General features: G+C 43.7%; 1 protein-coding gene across 9 annotated transcripts; it reads right to left on the reverse strand.

Moving 5' to 3' along the window:
* Positions 1-2850: 2850 nt before the first annotated feature.
* LOC104252270 (myosin heavy chain, skeletal muscle, adult-like) lies at positions 2851-22402 on the reverse strand. 9 transcript variants are annotated; one of them, XM_059827997.1, is made up of 38 exons: positions 22199-22402; positions 21967-22110; positions 21717-21873; positions 20832-20859; positions 20622-20733; positions 20436-20528; positions 19247-19310; positions 19040-19138; positions 18843-18946; positions 18624-18762; positions 18256-18374; positions 18013-18162; positions 16926-17096; positions 15663-15953; positions 15470-15547; positions 14950-15037; positions 14740-14857; positions 14066-14189; positions 13844-13980; positions 13487-13742; positions 11436-11678; positions 11154-11330; positions 10923-11068; positions 10745-10835; positions 10267-10656; positions 10018-10144; positions 9662-9780; positions 9153-9349; positions 8618-8801; positions 8366-8531; positions 8070-8194; positions 7568-7876; positions 4624-4827; positions 4137-4262; positions 3871-4041; positions 3680-3784; positions 3442-3537; positions 2851-3006 (listed from the first exon to the last, which is right to left on the reverse strand). In XM_059827997.1, the coding sequence occupies exons 1-38, from the start codon at positions 22400-22402 to the stop codon at positions 2851-2853; spliced, it is 5808 nt and encodes a 1935-aa protein (XP_059683980.1). The 9 variants fall into 9 exon arrangements, with proteins under 9 accessions (XP_059683980.1, XP_059683978.1, XP_059683977.1 ...); XM_059827995.1 differs by having other exon boundaries at positions 15470-15549; positions 15659-15953; XM_059827994.1 differs by having other exon boundaries at positions 15651-15953.
* Between the last annotated feature and the right edge of the window lie 245 nt (positions 22403-22647).

Consider the following 22647-nt stretch of genomic DNA (forward strand, 5'->3'; position numbering starts at 1 on the left):
CCTATACGGCTGATGCTTTTGTGCTCAGGAGACACACCACACTCTTTCATGCCCAAAGCTGTTTCAGGTCAGAGAACTCCATAGTCCACATGTGGCCGCAGCTCTAGTGGAGCTCATCAGCTGCATCTATTTTAAACCTTCTCTTAGAGATGTTCCTTTATGCCTATTATGGACCCATGTTTTCCCCAAGATCAGTTACCTTTGCATCAGCACTTATCAGGTCACAAGCAGTCTGACTCCAGAAATAGTGTGTCAATGCAAAATGACTCCTGTCCTCCAGCTAAGGCAGCCAACCACAAAGTGAGGAGAAATTACTTTTCCTTACTCCTCCCATTAATATTCCACTCTGATTCCAACAAGTTTCCAGTCATGCTTTCCAGGATGGCTGGTGGCAAGGCCAGGTCAGCCCAGTGCAATGTGTGGGACTGCTCTCCATTTCCCACCCATGCAGTTCGAAGTAGATAATCGAACCAAGATGTTGTCATTTAAGGAACCTGCAACGTTACCTTTCATCAGTTGAGCATTTAGGAACAAATTCTCAAGCCATGATTTCTTACAGGTGAGAGACGAGCCCTAACATTTTCAAGTGCTTCAAGTGTATCACGATTCTTCCATAGTCAGGCCAGGTTGTTCGTTTTGGATGGTTGTTGTAATATTGTCCAAGGGGAACAGGCATTTTAGGCATCAAAATACGGTCCCCGAAGTTGTTGCGGTATTTGTTAGCCAGTCGGCAGGTTAAAAAAGGTACCCGTGGAGCTCGAAATACTTATCCATGCTTTTACTGAGCCACAGTTGCAATACACTGACTTCAGAATCAAGCTTTTGCGTTTGGTATCGTTTCTTTGTTTCTTCGTTTAAAGAAATACGTGCTTTAGTACAAACAAAATCCTTTTGCTTCCTCTCAAGGTGTGGAAACAAAGGTTTTGTCTGGAAAGAAAGAATCCCACCTATTTCTTGGGAACGTACTGTGGGAAGGGAGAGAGGAGAGAGGTGGTTTCCCTTCTTCGGTGCCCAGCTATCCCTGGCATTGCTGCAGCTTTCACAGCTTCACACATAAAGATGCTGTCTCTCAAGAGCATCACTTACAGTGACACAGGAGTCAACACAGGGTGTCATCTTTTCCTTAAATATATTTAGCTGCTGCCTAGCAAAGTACTTCCATATTTAGTTATAACATGGGAGGATTCCTTGGGTGTAAACCTCAGTGTGCTTGGGAGAAGGAGGACCTCCTAATCCTGAATGCTGTTGCTGCAAACACACTGACCGCTGTGGTCAGTGCAAAAGGCTTGCTTCGTGCTGTCTCCTCCCCACCTCCCCTCCAACAACTCCAGCTCCCTTCCCCAGCAACTTCACAGCTTCTTGAAGTACTCCCTGGAATCGCAGGGGTGTGGAGCTAACCAGGAACCTCGAGGGACCCACAAGTGTTGCTGTAGCGAAAGAGAGCCAAGTGTCCTTTACCATTCCTGACACCTGCTTGTAGAATCTGCCCTTAGCAGCTACGCGATGCACCAGGGTCCAGTGCTGCCAGAACGGCTGCTCCATATTTTAAGTACTGCTTCTTGCCTTGCGGGAAACAGGCTGTCATGTGTTTAGAATGTCAGACCAGCACACATTGTGTGGGTGACTTGTTTCTTCTCTGTCCAGCCAGGATGCAGTTAGTATCTACATTCCAACTCATCCATTGCTGCAAGAGTCAGACAGGTAGGGCAGAGTTTGGCATTAGCGTCTGTGGTTTTTACCTCTCTAAAGTGCTAGGTGTTGTGATTTCTTTAAAGTATTACAGTGTTCCCAGAATTATTCCCACTTGAAGTCTTATCTTACATGATCAAAACTAGTTCCTTTAGCTTTTTGTATTTACACGAAACTCCGCATTATTCCTTGGCACCAAAGCTTATTATAGTCTTAATATCAGTATTTCAGTACCGGAAAACACTATACAGCACTGGAGCAGTTCCTAGCTTGTTCTAGTGGCTCTACATGTTACACTGGTAGAGGCTGATCCCACAGCGAGTCCTCTTGTTCACACTTACTTCTACCAATCTGTTCATCAATCTCCGTTTCATTTACAACAGGAACATTCTGCCTTAATATTGGCTATTCTGTCTAAGAGAGAAAGTAAGGAACTGCAATGTCTTCTTACCCAAATACATTATTTGTTTTACTTTAGAACTGATTATTAATAGCTTCTTCCATAAAAAAAAGCTCTGCCTGATCTTTAATTTTGCTCAATAAAAAGCCACTCTCCAGAGTTTGTGGCCTTCGCCTGCCTTGTTCAAAAGAGGCAGCACCTCAGCCCTTGCCTAAGTTCTTCCATGAGGACTCAGAGCCATCCAGATGCCTTTGGGGCTCCAGATGCTTTTACATGGGGCAACTCGCCTCTAAATCCAGCTTGCCAAAGTGAGAATGGGACCAGCAAGGACAGCCTCCGTGTACTGCACCCATTTAGAAAGGGGACTCCCCAAGGCAGAAATATTTTTGCTGTGCCAGGACAGACATGGTACTCATCCTGCCTTTGTCCTGATCCTCTCCTCTTACAAGCACGGGAATTAAATTAGAGTTATTCCCTACCCAGTAACGTAATAGGACACAGTGGAGGTGGGATAATTAAAGATCTACTATCCAAGGGTTACAGTGAAATAAAATGTTTCATCTGAAAATGCCCCAAACTTATGCAACTTCAGAACTGAATTGTAACAACTAAAAGCATTGCTTCTGCTGTGTATGCAAAGGAATCTACAGTCTTTATTCTCTAGACATTGACATGGTTACAAAGACTAATTACAGAAGAAAGCGACAGAGGAGTTCACATTTTGTGCCACCCTCAGGTTGCTTTGCTGCCTCATGACAAGTTCACTCTTCCTCTCCTATCTTCTTGCTGTGAAACTCCCGGCTCTTCACTCGGAGCTTGTTGACCTGCGACTCTGCAATGTCAGCCCGCTCCTCGGCTTCCTCCAGCTCGTGCTGGATCTTGCGGAACTTGGAGAGGTTGACATTGGACAGCTCCTCCTGCGTGGGGAGAGGGAGTCCGTGGTGAGGAGCCCAGGGCAGGGGTTTCACTCCTCCTGCGCCTCGGCCTTGAGGGGCTGCAACTCTTCCCTGAGGGAAGGCACAAACTTCCATCCCCCACCCACCGCTGCTTACACATAAGCCTCACACAGACCTCCTCATCCTCCCTTATTCAGGACCCCACTGTGACAAGCTTCACCAGTACTATGTCACACTTCAGGAGCTATTTTGTCACTTGGTCTTGTCATTTGCGTACTTATTCTCCCACTTGTTTGGTGCTCAGGTATCAGGGGGGGTTCATCTGGATGACAAAGACACCCTAAACCCCTGGATTACTGATTACTGGCGTCTTCCAAATTTCTGATATTCATCTCCTCAGCACCTGTGGGACACCCACCGAAAGCAACGCTGGCCCCTTCTCCAAGCAATACTTACAGCCTCCTCAGCTTGTCTCTTGTAGGACTTCACCTTCGTTTGCAGCTTGTCCACCAGATCCTGCAACCTCAGAATGTTCTTCCGGTCTTCCTCAGACTAGAATGATTGGCAAAGAGGAAAGAGAAGGAATTACTGGTTTCCCCACAACACAAAATAACATTTCCCCTTGGAGCTCATGTGAAAAGCTTTGGTTTCCTGGGATGAGGGTGTGTCAGCCCAAGGAGGCCTCCTGCCTTACCTGGTAGGTCAGCTCCTTCACCCTCCTCTCGTACTTGCGCACACCCTTCACGGCTTCAGCGCTGCGCTTCTGCTCAGCATCAACCTCCCCTTCCAGCTCCCGCACCTGCAAAGAGAAGCCCATCTTTGGAGCTTCCCTGCTCTCTCTCCAAGGGGCGTGCTCACTCATGCACAAATACCAGCCCTACGCACTCTGGCCTCCAGCTTCTGGATTTGCTTCTTGCCTCCCTTCAGCGCCAACTGCTCAGCCTCATCGAGACGGTGCTGCAGGTCCTTCACCGTCTGGTCCAGGTTCTTCTTCATCCTCTCCAGGTGGGCGCTGGTGTCCTGCTCCTTCTTCAGCTCTTCTGCCATCATGGCTGCCTGAGGAGAGCAAAGGGTGAAAGGCATTTTGGGGCTGGAGACAGTCTGGGAGAGAATACATCCACCACCAGCAGTGAAAGGAGCGCCCAACTCACATCTGTGATGGCCTTCTTGGCCTTCTCTTCAGCATTGCGGGCTTCCTGGATCATATCCTCCATTTCACCCTGAATTTGGGCAATGTCTGTTTCCAGCTTCTTCTTGGTGTTGATCAAGCTGGTGTTCTGTTGAGCAACAAAAAATACTGTCCAGATAGTTCCAAACCAGAACAGTTATTTTAGAAATCTACTGTTTAAATTTAAAGTTATCGTCTATGTATCTAATTTTAGCATCCTCCTTCAAATGATGCATTTGTCAGGTCATACACTACTAGACAGCGGAGAGTTCTTAAAATTTTGAGGAGCACTTCTGACTCCTGTTAGTGCAATCCGACTCATTTAGCTATAATCCAGTTCTTTGTAGAAGGGCAATAACTCTGCTTCAGGTTAAGCTTTTTATTACAAGAGATGATTTAAGAATTTACCCAGATGAAAAATCTGGGAAAACAAAAAAGGCTCTTGAGATTTTGAATCTCATGACACTAACCTGAGTGTGGAGGAGCTGAACTCTCTCACTTGCATCCATCAGTTCCTGCTCAGCCACTTTCCTTGACCGTTCTGTCTGCTCCAGGGCTGCCCGTAGCTCCTCAATTTCAGCCTGCAAGAGGTTGGCTCTGCGCTCCACCATGGCCACCTGCTCCTTCAGGTCCTCCTGTGTCCTGAGAGCATCGTCCAAGTGTATCTGGGTATCCTTTAAGAGAGGAAAGAGAAATTATAAGGCAGCACAGCACTGTTGCACAATGGCAATTACCACCAGTCTAGTAAGTATTATGTCAGTATAATATATACGTATACTTACAGATATAATATATATTGATATGCAGAATTATTATGGCAGCATACGCACAGTATCTAAGAATGCGAGCAGGAGAGCGATACATGGTATTGCGCACTGCCCCAGGCTGAGTGACAGCCCCACCTAAATTTAAGGCTGTGCAAGGGGAAGGTAAGCCTGAATTCAAACTCCAGCTGACTGGCACAAGTAACTTAGAAGATGAAGGAAACTGGGACCTTTGTCCCTGCTTGGGGCAGAAGAACGAACCTTCGCCCATCCGCTGAAGTGCCCCTACATAACAGACACGATGTTCTGGGGTTGAAAAATGAAGAGCGCATGAGTAACTGACAGGATCCAGGAAAAGTCAGCTGTGTAAAGTTGATCCAACCACCCACTCCCATTAGAAGCAGTGCCACCAGAGAAGAACATAAGGTGTTAGGAACTGGAGATTCGTCACTGAGAGGCACCAAAACACCCGTTTACCATCCAGAAAATTTCTCTAGAGAAGCTTGCTGCCTACAAGGAGCTCGCATTTGTGATGCCACTGAGAGGCTACCAAGCCTGGTGAACCCTTCAGATTATCATTCACTCCTACTATTCCATGTAGGCTTTAATGATATTGCAACAAGTCAACTTATAACCATCAGAAGAGCAATGGTAAAAGGATCTGGAACCCAGGTAGTGTTCTTCTCCACCCTCCCAGTCAGAGGAAGACATTCAGGAAGGAGGAGAAAAATTGAACAGGTGAATGCCTGGCTGTCTAGCTGGTGCCATGTTCAAGCTTTTGGCTTCTATGATCATGGACCTACCTTTGAGAAGCTCAGTCTGTTGGGAGCTGCTGGGATTCACCTGACCAAGTCAGGCAAGAGGGTCTTTGCCAACAAGCTGGCCAGAGTTTAAACTAGACTCAGCGGGGGAAGGGAATGGAGTTTTGAGTAACAGAGAAGAGCCAGGGGCTGCTGATGTACTAGGAAGCAACAGGGAAACATCTGTCAAATGCTCCAAAGGATTTAGGGTTTGTTCCTCTGAAACGTGATATGGTCAATAGCCCAACTGAAGTGTCTCTATACCGATGCAGGTAGCATGGGTAATGAACAGGAGGAGTTGGAAGCCACTGTGCAGCTAAAAAGCTATGATTGAATCGCTGTCAGTGAAACTTGGTGGGAGGAATCACATGACTGGAGTGCTGCAATCAGTGGCTATAAACTGTTCAGAAGGGACAGGCAAGGAAGGAGAGGTGGGCAGGTTGCCCTCTATGTAAAAAAGGGATTGAGTGCACAGAGCTGTCTTTGAAAAACAGTGCTGAGCCACGTCGAGAGCTAACGAGTAAAAATTAGAGGCCAAGCCAACAAAGGAGACCTCGTGGCTGGTGTTTATTAGAGGCCACCTGACCAAGGGGAGCCTGTTGACGAGGTGTTACTACTTCAGCTATGGGAAGCATGACACTCGCAGGCTCTGATCCTGCCGGGGGACTTCAATCACCCTGACATCTGCTGGAAAAGCAGCACAGCAAGCTGTAAGCAGTCCAGGAGACTCCTGGAGTGAATCAAGGATAATATCTTCATTGAGGGGATAGGCAGCCCAACCGGAGGAGAAGCGTTACTGGACATGTTGCTTACCAACACCGATGAACTAATTAGACATGTCAAGATTGGTGGCAGCCTGGGCTGCAGTGATCATGCCCCGGTGGTATTCACAATCTTGAGGAAAATGGGCCACATAAAGAGTAAGGTCAAGACCCTGAATTTTAGGAGAGTGGACTTTCAGTTGTTTATTGAATTACTGGGTGGGACCCCCCAGGAAACTGCCCTCAGGGAAAAAGGAATAGAAAAGAGTTGGCATGGTGGTGTTGGGTTGATGGTTGGACTTGATGATCTTACAGGTCTTTTCCAACCTTAGTGATTCTGTGATTCTGATTCTTTAAGGAACATTTTTCTCAGAGTGCAAGAGCTCTCAATTCCCATGAGCAAGCAATCAGGCAAGGAAGGCAGGAGAACAGCATGGCTGTGATAAGGACCTCCTGGTCAAACTAAAGGGTAAGAAGGAAATGCATAGGCAGCAAAACCAAAGGCACATATCCTGGGAAGAATACAGGGATGCTGCCCAGATGTGTAGGGATAGGATCAGGAAGGCTAAGGCACAGCTGGAGCTGAATTCCTGTTGTATTAAGCTTTGGTGTGGCCCCACCTTGAGTATTGTGTGCAGTTCTGGACCCCACAGTTTAAAAAGGATGTTAAGGTACTTGAATGCATCTAGAGGAGGGCAACAAAGCTGGTGAAAGGGCTGGAAGGCATGTCCTCTGAGGAGTGGCTGAGGACACGGGATTTGTCTAGTTTGGAGAGAAGGACGCTGAGGGGTGATCTCATTGGTCTCTACAGCTTCATGAGGAGGGGAAGTGAAGAGGGAGGTGCTGATCTCTTCTCCCTGGTATCCAGTGACAGGACATTGTGGATGCCCCATCATTGAAAGTGTTCAAGGTCAGGTTGGACATTGTTTTGAGCAGTCTGATCTAGTAAAAGGTGTCCTTGCCCACGGCAGAGGGGCTGGACTAGATGATCTTTGAAGGCCCCTTTCAGCCCAAACCATTCTATGATGAAATGATTCTGTGATCTCAGACAAGCTAGACACCTATGTGCACGTCCTTAGCTTAACATACCTTGAGCACTGCCTGTGTGTTTCTCAGGTTCTTCTGTGCCTCCGCAGCCACGCGGTTGGCATGGCTCAGCTGGATCTCCATTTCATTCAGGTCTCCCTCCATCTTCTTCTTCAGCCGCAGGGCTTCATTCCGGCTCCTGATCTCAGCGTCCAGGGTGCTCTGCATGGACTCCACAATTCTGAGGTGGTTTCTCTTCAGCTGGTCGATCTCCTCGTCTTTCTCTGCTATCTTCCTGTCAATCTCAGACTTCACCTGGTTGAGCTCAAGCTGGAGGCGCAGGATCTTCCCCTCTTCATGTTCAAGGGAGGCCTGGACAAGTGGACACAAACATTTGTAACATCGATAAAGCTAGTGCTTGCTTTCTAGGTAATGACAGAATGTTTCAGGAAGTCGCAGCTGGCTGCACTCCCCAGCTAGAACAGAGGGGGACCAAGCAGCTTTTAGCCATATTTCCCCATTGCTCCTATTTTTAGTGCAGACACAACTGATTATGGGCATGTACCTCAGCTTCCTCCAGAGCAGCCTGGATTTCAGATTTCTCCTGCTCAATCTGCTTCTTGACTTTCTCCAGCTCATGAATCGCCTTTCCTCCCTCGGCAATCTGCTCCGTCAGGTCAGCAATCTCCTCTGCAAGGAAGGGTGAAAAGTGGCATGGTCAGGCGCAGAGCCTGAGAGAAGGGCCCTGGTGAACCAAGGTGACAGGCATCTTCTTATCACTGCGGGCCCAGACTTGTTTAGTGTGGCAGATAGAGAAGCTTGTGAGAAATCCCTGCCAGGAGCAGAGGGCCAGGGACTTACGCTGCAAGTTCTTGTTCTCACGCTTCAGCGTTTCCAGGTGATCCAAGGACTCCTCATAGGCATTCTTCATCTTAAACAGCTCCGTGCTGAGAGAGCGAGACTCCTTCTGGGAGGCTTCCAGCTCAGCCTGCGTTTCCTCATACTTCTGCTTCCACTCTGCCAGGATCTGAAGAGAAACGGGGCGTGAGTATGGATGTGGCAATCAGGAGGGGATGCTCTGCCCAGGAGCCCCAGGCCGGGAGCCCAAAAGACCTTGTCAAAGTTCTTCTGCTTCTTATCCAGAGCTGCACAGGCAGCATTCGATCGCTCCACGTCAATCATCAGGTCCTCCACTTCATTCTGCAGCCTCTGCTTTGTCTTTTCCAGGGAGGCACATTTGGCATTCACAGCTTCAACATGTTCCTCTGCATCCTGCAGGCGCTGTGCCAGCTTCTTCCTGGGACCAGATAAGCACAGCTCACAGTTAGCAAGCAAGGAGTAATTTGTACTTTGGTGCATTTCTTAACAGCATACTTAGCCATTTCAGAGTTTGTGGTCCACTTTCCTCTTCTATTCATCTATATACTACATGGCTTCTGTCTGCCATTCTCCTACCTCTCCTACCTCAACCTCTACACAGGTTTGCCTGTTTTTTTTTTCCAACCCACATGCATTACAAGATGTATTTACTATCCTCCGGACACCCCACCCTGAAGCAGAACACTGGCTTCTTCCTGACAATATCACAGTGGTCTCCTCAAATTTCCATGCTTTGTCTCTGCCAGCCTTCCCCACATTCCTCACGTACTTGGCCTCCTCCAGCTCCTCCGTGCGCTGAATAGCGTCCGTCTCATATTTCGTTCTCCACTGGGCCACTTCGCTGTTGGCCTTGGACAGGGCACGCTGCAGCTCCCCCTTGGCTTCCTGCTCCTCCTCATATTGTTCCCGGAGCAAGTCACAGTCGTGGCGTGATGACTGCAAGGCATGGGCCAGGGCACTCTTGGCCTGTAGCAACAAGTGTATTGGTACAATGAATGGAAATATCCTGGGAAATCTCCTGACTTAAATGTTATTGGACACGGGATTATTCTTCTATGCAAAATGACAATACGTTGAACGGGGAAAGAAGCTGGAAATGACAAAAGAAATAATAAGTAAACTCTGGGGAATAGATAACATGAGAAAACTTGCACTGAATTACCTAAGTGGTTGATTTCCTGTCTCATCGTGATAGTTCTGTAGTTTCATAAGTGTCTGAAGCTGCTATTAGAGAGGTGGAATCTAATGAGTAAGACAGAATATGGAAAACCTTCTCACCTTGATCTCTTCCTCTAAGTGCCTCTTGAGTTCCTCAATCTGTTGGGTGAATGCCTGCTTGCCTCTTGACAGCTGAGAAATCAGAGCATCTTTCTCCTCCACCTGGCGTGAATATTCACCTAGGAAAGTTTGCAGACACACAAGCCTTTTGTTGCCATTGATGACAGGATTGAGGACATTTGGGGCTATAAAACCAGGTAGTTAGCAGATGTTGCAGAAGCTCATGATCCCATTTCATGCATTTCTCATTACAGGGGAGACAAAGCATGTTGGATGGACCATGTGCCCAGAAGGGTCATTTCTGCAATAACTCTCTGTCATTATTCATTTGCACATCAGAGATGTGTATGTCTCACCTGATTCTGTCTGCAGACGAGCTCTTTGAGCATTGAGGTCATTGATCATGCGCTGATGCTCTTCTTCTTTTGTCTTAATCTCGCTTAGCTGATCTTCCAGTGTGCGACACATCTTCTCCAGATTTGCCTGTGTGTCAACATACGGAAGGGGAAGGGTTAACCATCCACCCTCTTCATAATATCAGGTGCAAGAAATTGCATTGTATAGAATTCCACTGGGGCAGAAATACCTATAAGGTATTTGTGTACCTTGGCTTTGGAGACAGAGTCCATGTTACTGGCCAAGTCGTCAATCTCCATCTTCAGCTCACTCTTCTCCTTCTCCAGCTTCTGCTTCACTCGTTGCAGGTTGTCAATCTGCTCCCCAAGCTCAGCTGTGCTGTCTGCGTGCTTCTTCCGCAGGGCAGCAGCCGTGGCTTCATGCTGCAGCGTGGCCTCTTCGAGGTCACGGCGCATCTTCTGAAACTCTGCCTCACGCTTCTTGTTCATATCGATCTGAGCTGCAGTAGCCCCTCCTGCTTCTTCCAGGCGCTCGCTGATCTCCTCTAGCTCCCTGGAGAGGTCAGCCCGATGCTTCTCTGCTTTTGCCCGAGAGGTTCGCTCTGCCTCAATTTCCTCCTCCAGTTCCTCAATACGAGCCTGGGGAACATTAGGGACCCTTCACACCTCTGCCCTCCTCCTACCTGGCCTGTGTCTGGGTGAGAGAGGGGAAGGAGCAGAGACTTGCCTGCAGCTCCTTGATCTTCTTCTGTGATTGCATGCCCAGGGCTTGCTCATCCTCGATTTTGCTCTGGATCTGGCTGATTTCAAAGTCTTTCCTTTGGGCAAAGCAAACCGGGTTAGGGCTCAAAGAAAAAAGACAAGTGCACCAGCCCAGCACACAGCTGCCCCACAGCCACACTTACTTCTTCAGTTTCTCATCCAGCTGCTGCTTATCATTTTCCAAATCCATTATGCTGTCATGGGCCAGCTTTAGGTCTCCTTCGAGTTTCCTCTTAGCTCTCTCAAGGTCCATGCGCAGTTTCTTCTCTTGCTCCAGGGAACCTTCCAGCTAAAAAGAACAAGACCATCAGTGCTCTGCCAACCAGGTCTAACTCCGTGCCTGCCCTGTTTTTGCTGTATGCCTGTGTGCTTACATCGTCCACTTGCTGCTCCAGCTTGGTCTTAGCTTTGGTCAGAGTATTGACTTTGTCCTCTTCTGCCTGCAGGTCGTCCAGTGTCTGCTGATGGGCCTCTTGGAGGGCTTTCTTCTCTTTTGTCAGCTTGGCAATGGTCTCGTCCAAGGCTGCCATCTCCTCTGTGAGGTTTTTCACCTTTGAGAAGAAGGGAGCAAGTGTAAATAAAGGAAGTAGATACAGAAGTCCTGTAAGAGCACAGTGCTCTTTTCTGGAGTGAGAGTGACAGCTTCTGCTTCATACCTTGTTTTCGGTGGCATGTTTTTCCTTCTCGACCTTGGCCAGTGTTAACTCAAGGTCATCAATATCTTTCTTCAGCTCTGAACATTCATCCTCCAGTTTTCTCTTCTTGGCTGTCAGTTCAGCATTAATTTCCTCCTCATCCTCGGCCCTTTCAGTCACCTCCTTAATTTTGGCTTCCAACTGGATTTTGGTTTTGATGAGCTGGTCACATCTTTCCTCTGCATCAGCCAAGCTGTCTGCTTCCTGGTGGGGAGACAGAGATTTTCTTTGTTTATATTATTAGGATGTTTCTCTGCTTTATCTTTTATCTTACAAAACTGAAATATTTAACAGCCATGCCTGAAACAGCCCTTCTACTCAAACAGCTAAACAATGTTGTCTATTTTTCTGTCTGGGAAACAGTTATGCAATTTTGCAATGACTTCTATTTTTTTTTCTCTATAAAAAAGATATCTCAGAATTTGTAGTTGTGAGAATACCTCATGCATTTGCAGTCATTGCAAAAAAGTGACCATTTCTGTTACTAATTTTTCAGTGGAATGGACCTGCAGGCTTTTTGTTTCATACACAGTAATCAGTGGCTTCCCTTTTGTAATTGGTGCTGAACTCAGTGTTATGTGTGGATTTCAAGGATTTATTATTCTCAAGAGAAAAACTGTTAGATAAAAAAGAGCATCACTCTTCTACATTCATTAAAATTACTGCACATACTATAGAAGTGTTGCATTTTAAAAAATGTGCATACATGTCATATTTCTAGCCTGTCTGTCTGGAGTTTTCAACACTGATTTTAGGTGGCTTTCTACAGAAGGCTGTCTTTGGTATTTCATTTGAATAGCTTTGTCCTAAATGAGTTTAACTGACAGACACCTTTATAAGTAAGAAGATCAAAATCTGTGTCTATTTTTCTCTTTTAGGCTGAGGAAAAAATCCTAGGTTTCCCATTTTCTAACTGAAGACTCCAATCACTATGTAACTAGGTGAAACATGAGTAATGTATTTCAGTGCTTTCAATAATTTAACGAGTAATTTAGACTTGCTATGTAAGATGTGCTTTGAATATAAAATACTGTTGGAATATATTTTTACGTAAGAATTTATTTTTCTAAATTTGATGTGCCTATAAGTTTCATTGGATATTGGTAATAACAAATCTACGACATGCAATATGATGGCATCCAGGCTGCATCCAGCACTCAGAAATGAAATATTTTGCTTGATTACTCATCTGCTTTATTATTCTGCGTTGTACTAAATTATGTCTAAATAATACAGAGGTATGATGTGCCTACCCAGAGATGGTGGTTTAATATTATTATACATACATACGCTCTCCAACTTTGCTATATACGTTTTGCATTCAAGGGTTATGGAATACAGCAGGATGGGCAGGACTCAGACAGCCATTTCACTAGGGACGTTCAACATCTGCCTGTATCACGGTGCATCTATCTGTTCCTTTTCATCTTCCCAGGGAATATTGAGCACTCTTGAACATAGTAAAACACCATAGAACAACCCTGGAAGATGACACTTTTGTTACGAATCAGGAGCTCTGGATTAATTTCATTTTATACTGAGGAGAAATTTCAAGCCATATTTCCTACTTTCTGAATGAACAATTATCCATTAGAAGTTAAGTGGCTGAATTTACAAGCATCATTTTGAACTCTAGGTTGCATTTACTGTCCAAAATGAATTAATCCTGATGAGACAGATCTACTGCCTGCAGGACTCACCTGCTCAAAAGGTGTTGGAGGTTCATGTACAACCCTGCCCTGAGTATTTCATATTGGCTAACCACAGATGGCTTCTTCCTCAGAAAGCAAGAGCACTGACTCCCACTTGGAGCTCCCTGCCTCTTAGTACTGGCTGTCAGAGAGCTCACCATGCTACTGTGAGACACTAGTTTCTTCATCTCCACAGTCAATATGATGTGTAATTCAACAAATATCTGACATCTGGTCATCTGTAGTCTGACCTTTTACTTCTGAAAGAGCAATCTGAATGTAGACTCCTTTTCCAAGTGGGAAATAAATGGCGATACTCACAGCCTGCACTTGGAGCTGCAGGTCATTTTTCTCCTGCAGCAAAGAAACCATTTTTTCCTCCAGCTCCTTCCTCTTTGCCTCAGACTTTGCAAGCTCTTCCTTGGTTTTCTCAAACTCCTCCTTCATGTTGGCCATCTCCTTCTCAGATTCTGCACTCTTCAGCAAGGGCTTGATCTTGAAGAACAGCTTCATCCAGGGCCAGTGCTTGACATTCATGAATGCACGAACATTGTACTGGATGCAGAAGATGGACTCCCTGAAGCATAATTAAAAAGTACATCGAATATTTTCAGTACGACAAGTGCTGACACTTTCCCCCAAGTCCAGTGACCTTAACTGAAGATGAGGAATGTCTACCTCCTCTCCACCATTCTCTGGTACTCCACTCTCATCAGGAAGCCCCTGCACCTGGCCTGTGTGCGAGTGATGAGCTGTGCCAGCTTCTCATCCCTCATCTCCTCCAGGAGACCTAGCAGCCCAGCTTTGAAGAACACCTTGAGAAAGGGAACGTTGCAGCACATTACTGTCAGGCAGAGCAAAGCACAGGCACACAGTGCGTGAGTCAAGGAGGGCTGGTACCTTGGTGTGGCCAAATTTGTACTGGGTGTGGTCCACATCGATTGACCCCAGAAGCTTCTCAGAAGCCTTCTTGCTATCAATGAACTGTCCCTCTGGGATAGCGCTGGCATTAAGCACCTTGTATCTGTGGAATGAGAGGAAATATGAATGAAGGCAATCTCAAGTCATCAGATTATACTGTTTATTGAAAATAACAGCAGTCTGCAGCAGAATGAGGCTGAGGAAGTTGGAATTCCATCCTTTGTTTAGAGATAGGTATAATGAAGTCCTGATCTGATAACAAAATTCAGAAAACTTTTCTGGTCTTTAGGTGATCAGTCATAGATGAAAAGGGGACGCTGATCTCCCTCCGTTTCAGTCTGATACCTTTTTCACTTAAACTATGCTGTAGAAAATTGCTAGAGAGGAACATTGCCAACATGTGGATAGGAAGAAAGCATCTTCCCCTGAAACTTGCAGCTGATGCAATGGCCAAAACACTCTATCTGAGTTTGTAATTTTTGTCTGAGAAGGTGTTGTAGCCACATCCCAATTTGCATTTTCCAATCTTTTCATCATTGGCTCGTGTAGTTCTATTGTGCTTTCCTATTCAGAGACACTGGCACAGTTCAGCTGTTTGATGAACAGCAATCAGTGAGGACGCCTGACTTATATCTTCATTTCATAGCTCTTACCTCTGTTTGAAGTCAGCATAGAGAACTCTGCTGGGGAAACCTTTCCTGCAAATTCTGATGCCTTCCAGCACACCGTTACACCGCAGCTGGTGAAGTACCAGTTCATGCTCCATGGCACCTAGCAGTTCAGAGCATAAATGAATACCAGTTTCCCATGCAGAGGGGAGTGGATGTATCAGAGGAAGTTCTCTTTCTGGTTGGGCTTCTTACCAGGTGTTTTTGTTTCATTGGGGATGATGCAACGGACAAAATGGGGGTGAGTGCTCCGTAGATTGGTCATCAGCTTGTTTAGGTTCTCCTGTGGGACCATGATTTGGTGTATGTTTATATGAAATATGGAAAAATTAACTCTTAGGTTTATTGAACTTAGCATAAAAAGCCTATTAATGGAGATGCACTGGGCTGAAAATTATCAACTGATAATACCTCAATCAATATCTCAAACCCTTCTGATTCTGAACATTGAACATCACCTTTTAGGATAAGAAAAAAAAATTTGCCATCAACCTAATGAGAGATAAAGGGCGAGTAATTCATAGTTTTGTGAAAAAATGCATGTTTAAGTGTAAGTTTAGGACTTTGCCATGTATTTTTTCATTCTATAAGATTTTTGTTTTAAATGAGGATCTGAATGAACGTTGTTTGTTTGATTTTTTTACTGTGGCTGAGCCAGTTGAAAGGGCAGTTTAATTCTAATTTGCATAGATGAAAAGATAAGGTGTTTACTTACCCGGAAAAGAGCTGAGACAGTCTGGAAAGAAGAACCCTTCTTCTTGCCACCTTTCTTGCTGCCACCACCACCACTAGCCTCTGATAAAGTGAAGACAATGAAACATTTATGGCTTTGGGGCCCATTCATGATTCCACAATTTTGCAGAACCACTGCACCAAAGAGATGACAACTGACCTGCCTCTCCACCAACAGAGGCAAAAAGTAATGCCAGTGTTTTCACAGATGATTTCTGATACAACCCAATGACAGTTTCATTCAGGGGGTCCTTGTTCTTCTCAAGCCAGCCAGTGATGTTGTAGTCCACCGTGCCAGCATAGTGGACCAGGGAGAAGTGGGCCTCAGCCTTGCCTTTGCCAGGCTTGGGCTTCTGGAAGTTGTTGGACTTGCCCAGATGCTGGTCGTAGAGCTTGTTCTTGAAAGAGGTGTCGGTTGCCTTGGGGAACATACACTCCTCTTCCAGGATGGAGAAGATGCCCATGGGCTGGGAGAAGCAACAAAAAATAACAATGATAAAATACAGATCTGCCTTCAGAAGGAGACTGCAGTAAGGCACAGGAAACTGAGAAATGGATTAAATTTTTGGATCAAAAATGGATCAAATCCTTGTTAAGTTTTGCACATGCCATTCTAGACAAAATATTAATTTGTGTCTGAAACTAATGAATTTCAGAACTTACAGTGTCACAATAATCACACAAAGTGTTGTAAATAATTTGGAAACTGATGAATCAAAAGGAGATTTTTATTTTTTGCATTAATACTTTCTCAAAGTAAATTTGTGTAGATGAAAGTGTCTTAATAAAATTGACCTCTGTTCAAAAGATCAACAGTTCTTTCAGCTACTTCCTGAAATCTTATTTGTGATGAGATATCTCTGTCTTTTCATTCCTATACAAGAGGGTGTTAAGCAAAACAGTGTCAGCTCATAGTGATGGTTTTATTCACCCCTGTTCATCCAATACCTTTTTTCTATACACACCTATGATTTTACTTAGAAATTGTGTTTCAGAAATCACAGTATTAATATTGAAATCATAATCATAATACTGAAAATTGTGTCTCAGTTTTTGAAAAGAGATCTTTCATCATTGTAGACTAGAAACCACATCTACAGAGAATACTTGTCATCAAATTATGTGTGATGACATTAATTATTCTATTGCCAAAAAAGAAAAATTATAGTTAATTTTAAAAAAATGTATAACAATGTAATTAATGGATAGCATAAAGGTACTTTGTAGCCTAATCACAAAGGTCCTTAAAAGTTACTTTCTGAATACACACAATATTTGAAACAAAAAGGTACTTTTTGAATAAAAATAGCGAAGAACAGAAATGGATAATAATAGGTAGGTTTGTGAAGCATTAGGACAAGAAAAAATAAGGCTAAAGAAATATCCTAAAATTCTCTCTCAAAGAAGAAATAATAAAAACTTAAATGTAATCAACATACTTTTTCAATGAGCTCAATGCAGGCAGCCAGGTCCATCCCAAAGTCAATGAATGTCCATTCAATCCCTTCCTTCTTGTACTCCTCCTGCTCCAGCACAAACATGTGGTGGTTGAAGAACTGTTGCAGTTTCTCATTGGTGAAGTTGATGCACAGCTGCTCCAGGCTGTTGAACTGCAGAATGCAAAGACAAGATTTACTCATTCTTAAGATGAAGAACTGCCTGTATAGCTTTCTCTTGTGCACTCAGAATCCCATGCAGGGATGCCTGGTTAAAAAAAAAGATTTTTTTTAATGTTAAAACATCCTATTAACTATTTTTAAAGAGGTTGGGATTTTTTTTTCTCTTTGCTACCTGAATGATATTTACATATATAATATATTTTAAAATGAAATTCCCAAATTATTTGGTAGTCTTGTCCCTATCAAGGTGCAATTTACTTCACTCTTTTCTCTTGCATTATGTAAATTTTCCCATTGCCCTTACAAAAAAAAATTAGTCATTGTCAGTGTTTGCCAGTTCTGGCTTGGACTCGGGTACCTTTCCTAAATGTCTATAGAACTTCTCTGTCTGCACTAAAGGCAGCCAATGCATTCTTCCTGCTGGAATCATCCTTTGGCTCTTTAGAAGCAAAGGATGTATATTGGTCTCTTTTTCCAAAGCCTTGGCACAATTTTGTGTGGAACTTAAGTCTACCTTTCTCTCCTACACTCCATGACATTGTATCTTTGGTATTTGTGTGCTATTTGTCAGTGGATTTTTTTAATACTAAGCTCAAATTATTGAAAAGCTGCAACATTTGTGCTAATTATGTAAAAGGCAGCTGCTTCTTCCTTGTGTATCACGTGAAGCTATTACATGAAGATCCATTGAAGCTCATGGATTGTCCTGGAGGAAAAGCAGTGACATGTACAAGGAAGGAAAGTATTTCCAGAAAATAAAAACCAAACTTTTTTCAAAAAACTACAAAGTTTGATTTGAAATTGCAAGTGAATAGAATGTTTTCAAAAAAAGCCACCATAATTCTCCAGTTTCTTTTGAGCCCTAATTGCCTTTTCAAGATTTTACTATGATTTCTGTGGTACTTGCATCAAAGATCTCAAAGCCAGCAATGTCCAGGACACCAATGAAGTACTGTCTGGGCTGCTTCGTATCCAGCTGTTGGTTGATGCGAACAACCATCCACAGGAACATCTTCTCATAGACAGCCTTTGCCAGTGCACCCACTGAATTGTTCACCTAAAATAAAGAAGAATGCAGCAGAAGACAAATAGTACCCAGAACAACAGAATAAATCAAGCCAGAGGTTCCCAGTCACCATCTGGTTTTTACCTGCTGCACGGTTTGACCCTTGGTCACATATTCATTCCCAACCTTGACTCGGGGGTAGCAGAGGGCTTTGAGCAGATCTGCTGAATTCAGACCCATCAAATAGGCAGCTTTGTCAGCAACTATACACAAAGAAAGAGGGAGACAGTGACAGAGGAGAAGTGATCATTGAAAGTGGATGTCCTCTACGATATAGCTGTAGGTTTCAGCAGTGCAATCTTGTGATAGCCTGAAGGAAAATTTAGAAGCATGAATATTATGGAAGCTGAGATTTATGTCTTTATGAAAGTAAATTGGAGCAAGATACCTGAATGCCAACTGCCAGCTACCGAACTGTTTCTGTTATTGGGAGTTCTAGATTTTGCTAATACCTTCTGTGCCATCTGGCTCTGCCTGCTCCTCACGCTGCTTCTGCTTGAACTTCAGGTTGCCATAGTGCATAACAGCCCCTGTCAGCTTGTAAATGGCTGTCTTCTCATCAGCAGTGAAGCCCAGGATGTCAATGGCACTCTGGCAACAGAAACAGTCAAATAAACCTCTGGGCCTTTGAATGGAACTTTCACCATACCGATGTGCTCTGTGTCACTTACATCTGTAGCCATCAGCTCCTCCTGGTCATTAATGCTGGCAACAGTGATCTCACCTTGACTCACAAACTGGTAGTCATATGGGTTGGTGGTAATGAGGAGCATGTCTGTAAAGAGGAATAGGACATATCTGGTCATAGGAATGAAGATAAACGTTAAACACATTCAGATTACATCAAACAATTTATAATACTTCCTACCAATTAGTTCTGGCTTCTTGTTGGACATGATCTGATAGAATATGTGGTAGCTTCTTTCTGCCTTGAGCTGGAAAGTGACTCTGGACTTCTCCAGCAGATCTGGCAAGGACGGTAGAAAGAGTCAGGCACAAGACCACAGCAGGACAGAGTTAGGAGAAGAACGGGGAGGGTTAGAAGGAACGGGATCATGCCAGGAGAGTCTCTTACAAGTTTCAATGTCAGCAGAAGCCAGTTTGCCTGTAGCTCCAAAGTGGATTCGAATGAATTTGCCCTTTAGAAGGAAAAGAAAAAAAGGCATTTTAAAATTTCACTAAGACTGTAAGTATGTAACCTTTCATTCTCCACAGAGGACAGGATTTAAACCTAGAAGTTGCTTTGATTTTTTTATTTTTATTTTTCCTAAAAAAAGAAAAAAAAAATCAGGAAATTCTCTATACTGGCAATAGTAACATAAAGGTCTGAGCCGAGTTGTTATTATTATTTAGTGGATAACCCTGAATGCACAGGAACAAGAAAACCACTAAGCAAGCCTTTTATTAGGTCATTTATGCCTCAGTTCAAACAGATGGATACAGAGAAAGCCAAGATACAGTTGCTTCATTTTTTAATTAGATAGAGTTCTGTGAAGGTGGATTTTTGTGATATAAATGTTTAAATGAGTTTTTTGGATCTTGCAGAAAAACAGAAGGCAGCTGTTATTTTCTGAGTTGTGGGACAGGGGCAACACACCCAGAACATGGAACTTTAGGCTGAGACTGTGGATTGGTATTGTGATTTCTCAAGGACATTCACAGCGTATCTAATAAAATTTATGAAGGTCTTTTTGCATTAAAATGATGAAAAGGACATGTCATAGAGTAGTTTGGTTTCTGATAGGAAGACTTGAAGACATCTTTGTTCCTATCCCTTCCCAGACAACTTGTATCTTGGTCTGAACAGTCTGATTAATAGACCTGCCCAATTCTGTGTCTAAAAAAATGGAGATTCATATTTTTGCTGGTCTGATGCAGGCAATTTCCATCCTGTCTGCCTGTCTTTTCCTCCCTCCCTCCCTTCCTTCTGCATTATATCAATTTACACAAATTTGTATCTGCAGTCTATATGACAGTTACCAGGAGTATGTATGTATATATGTATTTTAAAAATATTATTTAATATATATATGTATACATATTTAAATGATCCCCCTTTGTAAATATTTGTTTACTGTACTACACTTTAAAAGTTATATTGTTAATTACATATTCTAGTTGGATAGTTTTTAGTTGACAAAAATATGAGGAAAATTTTAGTTCAATGAATACAATCATCTGACCATGACACTTCAGAAGTGACAGCTTCTGTTCTGACATCCTTGTTCACCTGTAAATGTCAACTTCTCTGATCAAAAACTTACAAAGCGTGAGGAATTGTCGTTCCTCACGGTCTTGGCATTTCCAAAGGCCTCCAGCAGTGGGTTGGCGCTGATGATTTGATCCTCGAGCGTTCCCTGCAGGACGATAATTATTCCTGGTTATCCTTTCCAAAAATCATGTCAGGAACAGAGAAAAGCATTGATTCCAGCCACTATCTATTAATTTGCCTGCATTTTGCCTGACTGCTCCTCTTTCTTCTTATCCCCGCTTGCTGCAATTGTTGCAAAGTACTGGATGACACGCTTTGTGTTCACAGTCTTCCCTGCACCGGATTCTCCACTGTCAATGCAAAGAGAGAAGCAGAGAGCGTGTGGTCAGGCAGGAGGTCCCCCAGCACTGGACAGCCCCACAGAGTCCCGAGTAGGGAGTGTACATACGTGATCAGGATAGACTGGTTCTCTCGATCTGTGAAAGAGGCAGATACAAATAGGATTTGTGAATGAAGAACACAAAAAGACTGAAAATTAATGCAGTAAATGTAATTTATGACAAGAAAAATACCTGCATGCTTTTTCTTTTGCTTACTAGTAGCAGTTTTTAAAAATGAAATTCTTTGCAAAGTAATGCTTTTCCATGAAAAATCTTTTCCATGAAAAATGAAAACCCTTGAAGGGTTTCTTCCCTACAGCACTCTTCATGGTCTTTTTTTCCTGCATACAATAAATTGGTTTTGGTTTTGTTGTTTTAATTTTCTGCTACACAGACTGTATTTAGAGCAGAAGTAGAGAAAGGGATGGTAAGCACACACAACAAAGGAATTCTGATCATAGGTAAATAGTTCTGAACCCAGTAGCACAGAGAAAGAAAAGAATGAAAAGGTGGAAGCAAAACCAGCAGCAATATGTAATTCTGTTTCATTTTTTCATGTCATGCTTTTAACAAGACAAATCTGAACATTTGTGATATTGATGTTTCCTCTAGCCCTTTGATGAAGAAACATTGTTAGACAGAATTTTCACATCACATATATATCTCATACCCTGTTCAATTTCACTATTTCTTTACAGACATAATTATATTCCTTGCTCCACCTAGGCCATTTGGCTTATCATTTTTCCTGACATATTAACTATCTGTGGTAATATACTTCCTTTTTAGAAATACTGATGTGAAAAAAACCTGTTTAAATTAGCAGTGATTAATACTATGACTGAAATAAAACTTTAATCATGTGTTAAGAAAGTATCAGCATATTTATCAGAGGAACTCTGTGATTACTTTTAAAATGCCTTTTTGATGGAATCACTCTGAGAGCCACTCACCAGTCAGCATGAACTGATAGGCATTGTCAGAGATGGAGAAGATGTGTGGAGGGGCCTCCTGGCGCTTCTTGCCTCGGTAGGCCAACACCACCTCCGGGTTGTACACCGGCAGCCACTTGTAGGGGTTGACAGTGACGCAGAAGAGACCCGAGTAGGTCTGCGAGGAAGGGAGACAGCACGTTGGCTTCCACTTAGCCTGGCAGAGCAGTTCCTCCTAGCTACCCAGAGGGAGACTGCTGCCGGTACTTACGTAGATCATCCAGGCTGCATAACGCTCTTTGAGGTTGTACAGCACAGCGGGTTCGTGGAGGTGGGTCATCATGGCCATGTCCTCGATTTTATCATACTTGGGAGGGTTCATGGAGAAAATTTGATCGTCCTTCACCGTCAGGGTCTGTCAGAGGAAAGAAAGGTACATGTATGTCAGCTAAAGTCTCAGAGTGGAAATTTAATGCTGTTTGTAAAACTTGTATTTTACCCACCTCTCCACCTTCAGTCTTGACGGTGACCTTCCCTGATTCTTTGCTCTGGATTGTCCCTTTCACAAAGGATTCCTTAGGATGCACCACGAAGACTGAAGTCTTGGCATCAAAAGGCTTGTTCTGTGCCTCGATTCTCTCCTTTTCTGACTTTCGGAGGTAAGGAGCCGCCTCCCCAAAGATGGCCATCTCAGAGTCTGACGACATGGCTGCACTTTATGGAGGTGCTTGTCAGCAAAGAACACTGTGGAAAAGCAGATATGTTGCCATAATGAGTCAAAGTTTTTTGTTGCCACGCAGTTTATTGAAAAACTTAAACAGCGTCATAGAATGTGTGATTTGGGAAGAATCTCAGGCAGTTCTTTGGTCCACCTTCCTGTGCAAAGCAGGGCAAATATTCAATCAAGTTAACCAGAACCCTTTCCAATGAAGTTTTGATTCTCTTCAAGAAT

The sequence above is a fragment of the Gavia stellata genome, chromosome 22, assembly GCF_030936135.1.
Source record: "Gavia stellata isolate bGavSte3 chromosome 22, bGavSte3.hap2, whole genome shotgun sequence".
Taxonomy (NCBI): Eukaryota; Metazoa; Chordata; class Aves; order Gaviiformes; family Gaviidae; genus Gavia; species Gavia stellata.

Bases quoted from the DNA above. Each gene is read 5' to 3' on its own strand.
- LOC104252270 (XM_059827990.1), bottom strand. From the start codon at position 22,402: ATGTCGTCAGACTCTGAGATGGCCATCTTTGGGGAGGCGGCTCCTTAC. The intron at 18,763-18,842 runs GTAAGTGACACA...TTCTGTTGCCAG, and splicing joins AGGAGCTGATGGCTACAGAT to AGTGCCATTGACATCCTGGG. The intron at 7,877-8,069 runs GTACATGCCCAT...CCACTTGTCCAG, and splicing joins CTGCTCTGGAGGAAGCTGAG to GCCTCCCTTGAACATGAAGA.